Here is a 12,251-nt window from a genome sequence, read left to right as displayed (position 1 = left end):
ACATTTATGCTGGCACAGTGGGGCCACCTTAATTCAGGTTGTTGATGCAAGTCAGCAGAAAGTAGGTGCAGCCCTCCATGCCACCAGGCCAGAGCTTGTGTACTTGACACTCAGTCCATGTTTTCATTTCGTTAATAAAATATGACCTCACTTTTCTTTTGTAATCCAGAAACATGAGGATACGTTTGTTGCAAACTGCATGCAGATAAAAGGGGAATTCCTTTTGAAACTACATCCTCAATAATAAATACTTTTTGATCTACTATACATAACATAGTGCATTTCTTGTTAAAATGGCAAGCTCTTTTTTTTTACCAAAATGAAAAGAAAACATTCGTTTCTTTATAAATATTTTAAATAGTTTAAATACATATTTCATACCAAGGATATAAAAATAGCCTCTCTTTTTTTTTGATAAATAAAGACATATTCATTTACATGGCAAATAACGTGCAATAACTGACCACTGGCCACCAGCTCTATTTGACTGATTGTCTAGGAGATGACATGCAGTGATAATTGTCCCTTTGCCTTCACAAAAAGAAAAATAGATCAGCAGGAGCTGTGCATTCCTGAGGCCGACAGTGCTACAGATATTGTTCAAGAATGACAAACAGGCACTCAGGAAAAACCTTTGCTGCACTTCACAAAAGCCACCTAGGACAAAACGAACCCACGAATTCTTTGTCTGGGACTTCTAGCTGCTCAGACCCTCAGGGTCTTTGGACTTTTACTGAAGTCTGTCAAACAGACCAGTAAGTTAATACCTGTACAGGAAAATGGTTCCATTATGTTTCTAGGATCTACAAAGTGTTTGCTACAGTCTGGAGGTGGTTGTGCCTTCTCCTGGCTCCTCAAGCCCTCTTCTGCAGGACTCCCAACTTTGGTCAATGTTCAAACCTGCCAGAGGCAAAAAAGGCAAACTAAAGCTGTCATGCAGTGGTGGGTTTGCAACTGGCAGCTGCTCACATGCACTAATATCATACATTTATGGCTTTATTATCTTTCACTTCTGCTGTGCTTGTGACAACTTCCAAGGAAAAGTTTTCTAAGGGTTCAGTAGAGGTTGATGCCATTCCTTCCCGGTCCCAAGATCCTGGCAAGTTTTCCAGACTGAACGAACTCATGGCACCCTGGCTGAAGCTGCCCTCCTCCGATCTGCTTGGGAGAACCAGGTGCAAAGATGTTTCTGAGGAAGAACAGACAGAGGATGAAAGAGTCGCCGAAATGGACTGCAGAGGCGTCAGTGTAGTATCTGAATGTGGAGAGATGCACCTTAAAAACTGCAAATGACCTTCTTGGACAACCTGGTAGTGGGCAGGTGAAAAATCAAGGTTTGGAGAATGACAAAGTTCATTATCTGCAGTATTTTGCTCATGAGTTCCAGTTCGTTGGGGGCTGCTTTCCACTGAGGAGCGATCTACACTCCAGATGTCAGAGGTGACTCTTCCGTGACAAAGTTGTGCTTGAGTATAAGCAGCTCCACCTCCTTGGAAGTGTAGGCAAGGTTGGTGTGTACTCCAGGTCATCCTGGTCTGTAAGCTGTCCCTGGAGGGACACACAGAGGTGGTGTGCAGAGAGCAGAACTGTGACGGCTGCTGGGGTGACAGAACGTTTTCTAGAAGTTGCATCACATTCCTCATGTCTTTACCTAACTGGGAGACCTCTTGAGTCAATGATGTTACCTGTTTGGATACAGCAAAGCAAAAGGCAATAGTCAGAGGTGCGTGGTAGTGATTTCAGAGCAGTGATGCAGGGAAGTGAGATTTCTTAATAAGAAGATCCGAAAGGCTGTTCTACCTCCGACTCCGGTCAAGTGCAAAGTGTGAATGGGGAAGGTGGCCACCTGATCTAATGACACACAAACTGTCTGGCATTCTTAATCAGTGTTTCTGGGGTTCTTGAATAAGATTAGAGGCATGGGTCCATCATCTCTGGTATCCCTGAAATATAGACAGTACCTTTTGCTTCCTCTGAGTTAGTGGATACACAGAAATCATCCCAGACACCTCATGACAATGTGGAGTGTGGGGAGTGGCGTGTAAAGCATTCAGCACACTACCTGTCCAGAGTAGAAACCCGGTGAATGATAGCTCTCACTTTTGCCATTTCTGGTTGAGATCTATGCATATTATAGGTTCACAGACCAACTGGCTCTCAGGGTTGATGAGGCTGTGAGCAATAACTCACACCAGATCTATGAGAGAGAGAGTCTATGGAAAAAGGGAAAGCTGCGAAATAAGAGAGAAAAATAAAAAGACCTGCGAGGTGGGCGAGTATAGATAAACACTGTGGGAAGCCCGGGTGTGCTGGGATCCATCAGTGAGTCTGGAACTCTATGGAATTACAAACCAAATTGTGTGGTATGTACTTTATTCACTTTTCCAGGGGAGACATTCAGGTTTCATAAAATTTTCAAAGGACACATGCCCCTCAAACACTTAACCACTGAAGAGTCTTCATTACTCATTTCACACTTAAAACCAATAATAAAATTCACCAGAGAATTTATTTTTCTAAGAATCACATCACTTTCTTTTGATCCATGGAAGACCACCAGAAGTGAATTTGACTTAAATTAGCTTTTCTGGAGTGTTTATATTCTTCAAAATGAGGAGAGCCTGTATTTCAGAAAGCAGGACATGCACATATATTTTCTAGTCTTTGGTTTGATTCATAACACTAACACATGTCGTAATACTTTGCCTTCATCACTCTGAGTGTATTTTAAAAAGGACTTCCTGTGACTTGATTTTACTATCATGAACAAAACTCCAATATAAGCAGCTGAACCCATTGGATAAATACCATCAGAAAACAAAACAAAACAACAAAAAAGGGCAGTTCAACTTCAATGATGCCCAAACCAAGATTGTTGTTTTTGGGTAAACTTTTCCAACATTTACGTATACATTCCTAGTTTATCCAGTAACTTCAGTCCACTTCCTCTGAGTGCATTCTGAAACTAATTCTCTCTGGCAGGCCCATCAGGAGGTAGTGCCGCTCAAATCAGGCATTTTAAAAAGGCCAGAAGGAGGTTTTTCCATGGTTCAGGCAACCAACTGGTAACACCTGCCTCAAAATTGCCAGGCCAAAACTATTTCTGCCTTTGCTGCTGGCGTGGAACTGAAGGGGCTCAATCAAATACTTGTCCAGGGTTTTTAGCAGATTGAAAACTTCTGGAGACAAAAAGATACCTCTGAGCCTCATATTTAAGAAGTAAAATAGTGACTGTGAAAAGAGTCTATGTGTTTTGAAATTTTCACTGCAAGTTGTTAATTTTATAACTGGCCAACCCTCGATTCTAAACTGCATGGATCAGGCTGAAGTCAGTGTCTGGATCTGAGCACTGCAGACATTCACCCATGGGTCCTATCTTGAATCGATTAGCTCTTCTATCAATATTTCAGAAGAGAAGGCTGACACTCAAAGAGACATTTGAAGGGACATATTAACCATCCATTTCTGTTGGTTATCTGAGCTTAATACCTGTATCAAATTCACTAGGGCTATATTAGCTCAGTTCCAAATAAATATTCTTTAAATCGGCCTTTTATTAAGATTAAATGAAGACACAGTCTTTGAAGAATAATTTGCATTTTAGGCACATCGACATGCTTTCAGGTATATTTTTCCTGTCTGATCTACCAAGAGCACCTGTAAAATGGGGACTCTAAAACCCAGAGATTAAATGACATTTTTAAGGTCCCTTATTTCATGAATGACAGTCTTTGATCTAGAATTCAAGCCTTCTAAGTTTGGTGCTCTTTCTGTTGTAGTATATTATCACATGGAAAAAGAGACATCGCTTAAGTGTTGAGAGATTTTTGCTAACGTGGTCAGAATTTGTGAAGAGCACAGATAATACAAAAAATAGTCTCATGTATAAAAGCTGTCTGAAATGGTAACTCAACATCAAATAGGTAAATAGTGTCACCTCTAAAAGAAATTGGAGACTGATTAAACACAGTAAAACCTCCTCACAGCAAATTATATCAATGTGACAACAAAAAAGTTTTGCAATATGGGAAAATCTGGAACCGAACAATATGTTAACAGACATATTTCCGATAAACTATATTTTCTAGTCTTTAAAATAAGCAGTTATTATTGTCCCATGGTTGACATATCTTTCCAAGGCCATGTTCTTGATGTCTAACTTTTCCTGTGCATTGCTACAACTTTGAGGCCATGAACTCTGAGTGGGAATCCAGAGCCTTGACTAGCTCCAGGAATGTAAACAAACATTAACATTTCAGAAAATAAAATTACTGTATTAGCTTTCTTTAGCTCTAGACCATAGTGTAATGATTTATTTGTATTAGGGAAGGTTCTTGTCACTGTGTCACTGGGGACACACCCCTGCACCTTCTTAAACTTACATGAGGCAATTAATGTCTATTAGGTAAGGGATCTCTCCCTTTACAAGAACAAAGCCAGCTGTCCCAAGGAGAGATGGCATCTCCTGGAGGTGGAAATCCTACTCACACTGAGGGTGACAATGTACTGCCACAGAAGATGCAATAAAGTTTCACTGCAGTTTTGTTTACTGCTTCCTGCTGGGTTTGCTAACAAAATTCATTCTAAAACAGGAAAGATTTTGTCTTAAATGTAGAAAGCCAAGAATGCAGTGTCTTCACTTTGTAAGTATGGTGGGGAGGCTCAATCCTTTTTCACAGCACTTGCTAAAAAAGGTTGTTAGGGCTACTTTGTGAACAAGAAGGAGCTGTCTTCAAAATACGATTTAAAACCAGAGTACTGCAGAGATAGTTCAATAAAAACAAACAACATTTAGATCAAATGAAACAAGTTTTCACACTTACCTCATAACTTCTTAAACCTTTAAATGTTTTCTGTCACTCATAGTAGAAAACACAATATCTTTTTGAGCAGGTATTACAAAGCTCGTCACAAGCCCCACCTCATTTTTCTGTGGCTCCATTTCCTGCATTTTCCCCTTTGCACACCATCAGACTGAATACAGTGAGAGTCTCAGCTCCCTGCTCTTGTGCTGTTCTCTCTGGGGGCCCTTCTCCTCTCCGGTCCTTTCGACCTGGTAAATTTCTTCTCTCCCTTCAAGCTTCTAATCCCTCTGGACTCTGCAGCTTTTTCCTGACAGCCCATTGATACTCATGTAGCAGTATCATACAGGACTGTCTACCCCCAACGAGGCTATTAAGTTTCTTAGGAGTAGAAATTGTTATTTATCTCCTGGACTCTGAGCAATGCTGAGCACACAACAAGCACTCAGTAAACCGTGAATACATAAATTAATCCAATTCCTGCCATTTTGAAGACTTGGTTCTCATATTGCCTTCAATGTTAATCTTATTTTAGCTCATGATTTTACCATAAACATCCTAAGGGAAAGCCACCTACTACAAAATTATATTGAGAAATCTTTAAATGGTCCTCTATGTCCTAAGTAAAAATGTTAAAAGTAGGTATTATGACAGTTCAAGTTTTTTAATATATATTTCCTAAACCAAATCTTTGGTTATCCCCTAGATTTTAAGAGCAGGTGGCATTTCCACTGTTAAGAATCCTTTTTTTGTGTGTTTCCTTCATAATTGTAGAAATGAATCTCCTTTGGCCAAGACTTCTGCTAGACTCTGCTTATCTTTCTTACTGCTTTGTCACTTGTCCCAGCATAAACTTGATTTCTATGGGTAGTTTGAGTTCTATCAGAAACTTTCTCTACTTACTGACTCCCCTATCTCAATACTACATTATGGGTGCCAAGCAACAAATTCAATTAAGTTATCACAGTTGTTTTACTGGTCGAAATTTGGCAAATATTTTACACCCTTGGTTGCTGCCCTGGATGGTTATGTGGTCTTCTGATTATTTACAAAGATAATAGGTAAAGAAACCATAACTTAATACACATTATTTTCATACTTGTGTATTAAATTATATTTTCTTTATCCATTTTTTCCTTCTTCCTCTTTCTTCTCCTCCTCCTTCTCATTCTTTTGTGGATAAGAATCCATCAATCTGGAATTTAAAACTGTTGGCCAAACCATTTCGCCATCACCATCTGCATACCCAAGTGTTCACACCCAAGATTTCTCTATCCCTTCCAAAGTCCCAACTGTTAGAAGTAGTGAAAACACCATCTGTGCTTCCAAGTGGTTTAGTTTTCTATCCAAAACTTTGGAGCACCTAAAGATTCTTCCCATTTCTGTTCTCCCAGCATCATGCATTTAAGCATACAAATCATTAGGTGTTTAGCAGGTATTCAGGTAGTGCATTTGCTCTTATTGAGCAATACCTCCTGTCATGAATAGAAACACCTGTGTGACAACAGACTTGTCAACTGTCCATGATAATCTACCCACTGATCTTTTCATGCCTCTAAGAAGGGAATCACTAACTGCCACAATTTTTTTTTTTTTTTTATCTCTGCAGTATCCAGATTTCCTCAGAGCTTCTGTTGGCCTTGAAATTGTCATTGTTGCCTACAATTCCAGAGTATCTGTTTTTCTCTTTTCATGTTTAATTTGCTCCATTGAAATCGTTACTTCTCGCCCTCCTCTCAGTCATACTTTCCCAAGGGCTTTCTTGTGAGAATTAAATAATATAATGGATATTAAAGTTCAGTCCCCATATAACTGGTATTATGTCAGAATTCCAGCTGTCTGGATTTGATCATACAACACAGGCACTGAGCTTAGTTGAAAACTTCTGCACGGTAGGGAATCTCAACACAGGAATCATTCAAATAAAAGAAAATAAAAGCCAGTTATCTATATACCTCCTCTTTAGCCTCAGCATGGAGAGGTTAACCATTCCTATTAACACTTTTACATAATTAATATTGGAAGAAACGGTCTCCAAATTTTAGCATTGCCTTTCATGGATCTTTGCAGTAGTAAATAGTTATAGCAATAACTAGAGCCTTTGGAAAATGTAAATTAAGGTCTTGTGTTTCCAGTCTAAAGTATGATGAATTGCAGTCAGATGGATTGAGAATGTGTGAGCCAATATACAACGTGCAATTGGTGTTGATAGAATTGAGTAAGGACCAATGTGGGGCTGCGGTGGGGGCAAGAGTGACTGGTCTTTATTCTTCTTTGTAATAGCTCAAGCTCTTGCACAAATCCTGCCATTGATAAATCTTTGTTGATTCATGAATAATTTAATGAATAGGAAGTTGCGTGGTTAATTTCTTAGTATGAGTTTCTGTTATTTGAACTTAAATAACTTTCGTCAATCTCCCCTAAATAGCACTGCAAGACACTGAAGTAAGAATCACTATATCTCCAGCAGGTAAGAATATTTCATATGATTTCAGTGTCTTATGGAAGTCCCACCACCTCAACATGTGTAAGATTTTAAAACATTTGTTAGAACATGGTTTGAAGAATCAGTCAATGGTGATGGTGACTTATTGTCCCAATAACACTGTTCACTGCCAGCTTTTGGTAATGAGATTACATTTGGTGCAAATACAGATTTGCTGTTCTGGTGTGTCTTTAGATTGTACCTGTTGAGAATAGGAATGTGAGTTTCATAATGAAGACCAGAATGTGTCTTTGACGATACCTTTCATTTCACATAGAAAATAGCTTCCTTTCATGTTATATTATTCATGTTTTATACTTCTCAGTATTGGCTATTCACAAACCCTTTGATTCATGAACTCTGAGTATAACTGGAACTTCAGTTGATAAACAGAGAAAAAATGTGAATTCCATTTTTGTGTATTCAGTGAGCAGATGGGGAATGCATCTGTTGATGTAATCTTCTTAGCTTGAAGAGTTCTTGACCTGTCACTCAATTTTTGCCAAACATATACACATTTGTCTGCTAGACACAATTTTCCTAAATTCAGGGGTACTAATTACACCAATCCTCTCCCCCTGCTATGAACACATATACATTTTTACAAGCTCTGATTCAGGTAATTAAATGGTCTTTCATTTAATCCTTTGTTAAGTTGCATATTTATCATGGGATTCAGACAAGTTCAATCAAATGCTGTAAGCAGGCAAAACAAAAAAGACGATCGGCATAATTTCATCCTTGTGTCTTTTGCTTTGCAAAGCATTCAGAAACAAGTGACAGTCTTTTTATCTGTCAGCTAAAATAATAATCATACTTGGCACTTGCATAAATGTTATCCAAATGAGATCTCAATCCCATTACTAACGAAGGTTGTAAATCTCCAGTCTACAGCTGGAGAGACTAGAATGTTGGGAGGTGAAGTGGCTTATCCAAGGTCACACAGGAATAGTACCAAGAGTTTTACTTTTGCAGGTGCATCTAATGTGTCTTAAATTATAACAAGAGAATAATTACAAGTCTAGCATTACCAATACAAAATGACCAATTATATATAGTCTTGAAAGTGATTACTCCAGTGGTTTCATTGAATTTCTGCAAGCTCAGGCCTTTGGACACAACTTCATTACTTTAGCTGTACTATGGTAATCTATTATTTATCAACCCTTTGATTGCTTTTCTCATCTATTTTCCTGCTTCCTGTGACAAAGTTTGATTAGTATCTAAATTGCTGTCTGGCTAAGGGATCCCCACTACTATCAGTGAACACCAAACAAAATCTGTCTCTTCTCAAATATCAACTGTATAGGACAGTGCTTGTAAAGATTTAATGTATATAGGAATCATCTGGAGATCTTGACACAATATATATTCAAATTCAGTAGGTGTGGGGTGGGGCTCGGGATTGTGCATTTCTACAATTGCCCAGTGATGCCAATGAAGCTGGTTCACACTCCAAAGTATCAGTGATTAATTCCTATTTTTATGGATCTAAGTCTCTTTGCTTGATTCCTCATATACTGATCTTATAGTAAGAGTTTAAAATTTAGTCTAAGCTGTTTTCTCAATTCCTTTGGCAAGCCTATAGTTGATTTTTCCATTTTAATCTTTAATTTCTTTCAACAATATTTTGTAGTTAACAGTATATAAGTCTTGTACTTCTTTGGTTAAATTTATTCCTAAGTAATTTTCCTTTTTGAATGGAATTGTTTTCTTAGTATTTTTAGAGTATAGAAATGCAACTGATTTTTGTATATTGATTTTATTTCCTGCAACTTCACTGAATTCACTTGTTAGATCTAGTCTTGAGGGTTTAGGGTTTTGTGATTGTTGAAGCTGCTATATTTGTTCTTGTTGACTCCCAATATATATATATATATAATTTAAGAAACCAAAGACTCAAGTCTTCATATGGGCTTTTGATATTTCAGAAGGAAATCTTTTCAATACAGACAGACCATGGTTGATCTTTGCAAGCTAACCCAATAAAAAGAAAACCTCCTAAACTGGATTCAGGTATTGTTTCTAGACCTTTCTGTAATACTTGCTAATATGTGATTATCTCTGGGCCTCAGTTTACTCCTTTGTGATAAGAGTGTCTTATATGTCAGGATTTATAATGTCTCTTCAAACTCAAAATTGAGATTCCATTTTTCTCTTCTATTCAATGTCTTAGTGTCTGGTGGTTAAAATAGATATAATAAGTAATCCATGCATCTTTTATTCATTAATCATACATGTGTATCTACTATGTGCCAATCACATGGCAGAGAAAAAAGCAGATAAATGTTGCACTCATATGACTGACATTCTAGTGGGGGGATAAAGACAATGAAAAATGTAGATAAATAACTACGTAGTATAACAGAAGTTTGATAGGACTATGAGAGAAGTGAATTTGGGAATAAATTTGGGGAAAGGGGGTTGCTATTTTAATTAATAAATTATTTAATTAATTAATTTTTGAAAAATTAAGTTTATTGGGGTAACATTGGTTAATACAATTATATAATTTTCGGGTGTACATTATAATTTGACATCTGTGTATTCTATTGTGTGTTAACCACCCAAAGTCCAGTTTCCTTCAGCTGGGGGTTGCTATTTTAAAAAGGCTGGTCAAGGAAGAGTTTACTGCGAAGTTGATATTTGAACATAGACTTGAAAAAGTAAAGAGAACTATTCATTCAAGTATCTTAGGAAAGAGCTTTCTGAGCAAAGAGAACAAATATAAGAATTTGAGGTGCTTTTATAAGCTAAAACATTATGACAGATAATAATCTATGTTCTGGAAGTATCTGTAGGACACTGGAGTTGGTTGCGGTTGTCTTTGAGAAATTGAGTCAAGCAGAGGGGGTGGAGGCAAAGGAAGTTAATCAAGATGATGAAGAATTTGATTTCATGTTAGATGAGTAAAATTTCAAGGAAGAGAGAACATTTATAGAAGAAGAAAATATGCCACAGAGTGGGAGGAAGAGAGGTATTAGCTACCTTTAAAATTTAAAGTATTCTCATTTTAAAAAGAACATTTATGTAGATTTTTTAAATGCAACTCAAGAGAGATAGAAGTAGGAAAAGTGAATAACACTCTTTACAAAGAGTTATATCAGCTGTATTTAGAGAAGGGGTTTCTAACAGCTCAAGTAATTGAAAAATGAGGTAGGTCACTATTTGTCATGGTTGGTTGTCATCAGAAGCATTGGGAGCATTTTTAAAAATATACATGTTCAGTGCTAACTCTGGAGGTCCTGAGATTCAGTTAGTCTGTTGGCTACAGAAATAGTCATTTAAACATATTGATTCATTATTTTATATATTAATTTATAAAAAATTATAGTTATATAAAAACATATTCCCAGAGAATTTGAAAGCATGACCAGGTTTGAGAACCACTGGCATAGATTTCTCAGAGGTATGATGAGCTTCTTACTACAGAAAATACTCAGGCAAAATAACTTCTTGAGAGCAACCTCAGAAAGAAAATTCCTGCTAAGTAAAAAGTCAGAATAGATGGCCTCTAAGATATCGCTCAATTTTCAGATTTCACGATTCTACTACATTATGAAACTACAATAATATCAAGCATAGGTTGCTTAATTATTTGTTTCAGAAGAATTCTTTTACTGATTGTTTATAACAATTGATGATTTCAAATTCTACCCTATTATGTGGTCATATCAGCACAAAAAGGAAATTAGACAAATTTTGTATTGATTTATATATATTGTGTTTATTTCTAATTGCGCACTAGTGAATGGGAAATGCCAATTCTCATTTCTCTAGGTGTCTTATTGTTCTCTAATAAAAAGACTGAAAAAAGTCCAGGCCTTCTCAAGTTCATGTATATTTATTTTCTACTCTTGAACATTGAGTTACTTGAGATACAGGGTATTCTCTATTGCACTTTGGTAAAGTCTGAATACTTTCATTATTACTATTTTGAGGAAATTCAGAGAATTTTTTGGAGATGTAATCCAAGTTCTCAAGAACCTTATGCTCTATTTGAGGAAGAAATGTACACAAAACAAATAATATAATAAATAAAATAAAATAATATAAAACTATATAAAAACAAGTACCTAATGGCAAGTTTTGAAGTTCAGAGAAGGAATTTGGAAATTAGAATTTACCATGGAAGAATCAAAAAAATTCATAGGAGACTGGAGGTGAAATCAATGCTAAAGGAATTGTTACCCTTTTGAAAGATATATGGTGTTCTCATTTTTTTAAAAAAGAAATTCCTGTGCCAGGGAGAGGATAAAAAAGAAAAAATATCCTGTGCAATCCCTTCCAACTCTAAAATTCTATGAAAAAAATAACAATAGTATTTGTAATTATTGGATTGAATTAATTAGTGAAATTAATTTTCCTATCGATAATCAGAAAACGGCAGAGTTGTATATTCTTTTAAAAATATATAATATTACAAATTATTTAGGGGGATACTTATATTCATATTTTAAAAATAACTAGTTATTCTGCAACTATCAATAAGTAGTCAATTAATAGCTAGCTACCACAACTGGCTAACTATTAGTAATAAGCAATTAATAACTAATTGTTTAAATTTTATTTAAGTTGTTCTTGGTTGGTACTTGGTTGGATATGTAGTAACTCATTTTACTGAAAATTTCCCATTTGCATCTCTAGAATAGATCCACTTTCCAACCATTGCTGCTCCTCAGAGGCTGACTTGGATAGACTTCATCAATAGGCTCATTGGCTTTTTGGCTTCTGTTTGGGTTTGGCCTTAACAACAGATTAGAGGGAGGTAGGAGACAGAGGTCAGTCAGAATATGCTTCCTTTGGCTGCTTCCCTGAAGGGTTGGGTGCAAGAGTTCACAGAAGGTTCCAATGAAAGATAATAGCTCCTGTGATCTTCTCCACCCAGCTTTCTCTGACTCAAGATTCTGTAACCACTCTCTACTCTGGCCCCTTCAGACCTAAGAATTGTAATTCAAGAACTT

General features: G+C 36.7%; 1 protein-coding gene across 1 annotated transcript in view; it reads right to left on the bottom strand.

The window, feature by feature from the left end:
• Positions 1–980: 980 nt before the first annotated feature.
• KCNH8 (potassium voltage-gated channel subfamily H member 8) overlaps positions 981–12,251 on the bottom strand; it is a 304,007-nt gene continuing 292,736 nt past the window's right edge. Inside the window, exon 16 of the mRNA XM_006907271.1 lies at positions 981–1,685. Within this exon, the coding sequence (XP_006907333.1) occupies positions 981–1,685 (705 nt within the window). The remainder of the gene's footprint in view (positions 1,686–12,251) is intronic.

This window comes from Pteropus alecto, unplaced genomic scaffold, assembly GCF_000325575.1.
Source record: "Pteropus alecto unplaced genomic scaffold, ASM32557v1 scaffold92, whole genome shotgun sequence".
NCBI classification, from domain to species: Eukaryota; Metazoa; Chordata; class Mammalia; order Chiroptera; family Pteropodidae; genus Pteropus; species Pteropus alecto.
This window is presented reverse-complemented; position numbering and strand designations above follow the sequence as displayed.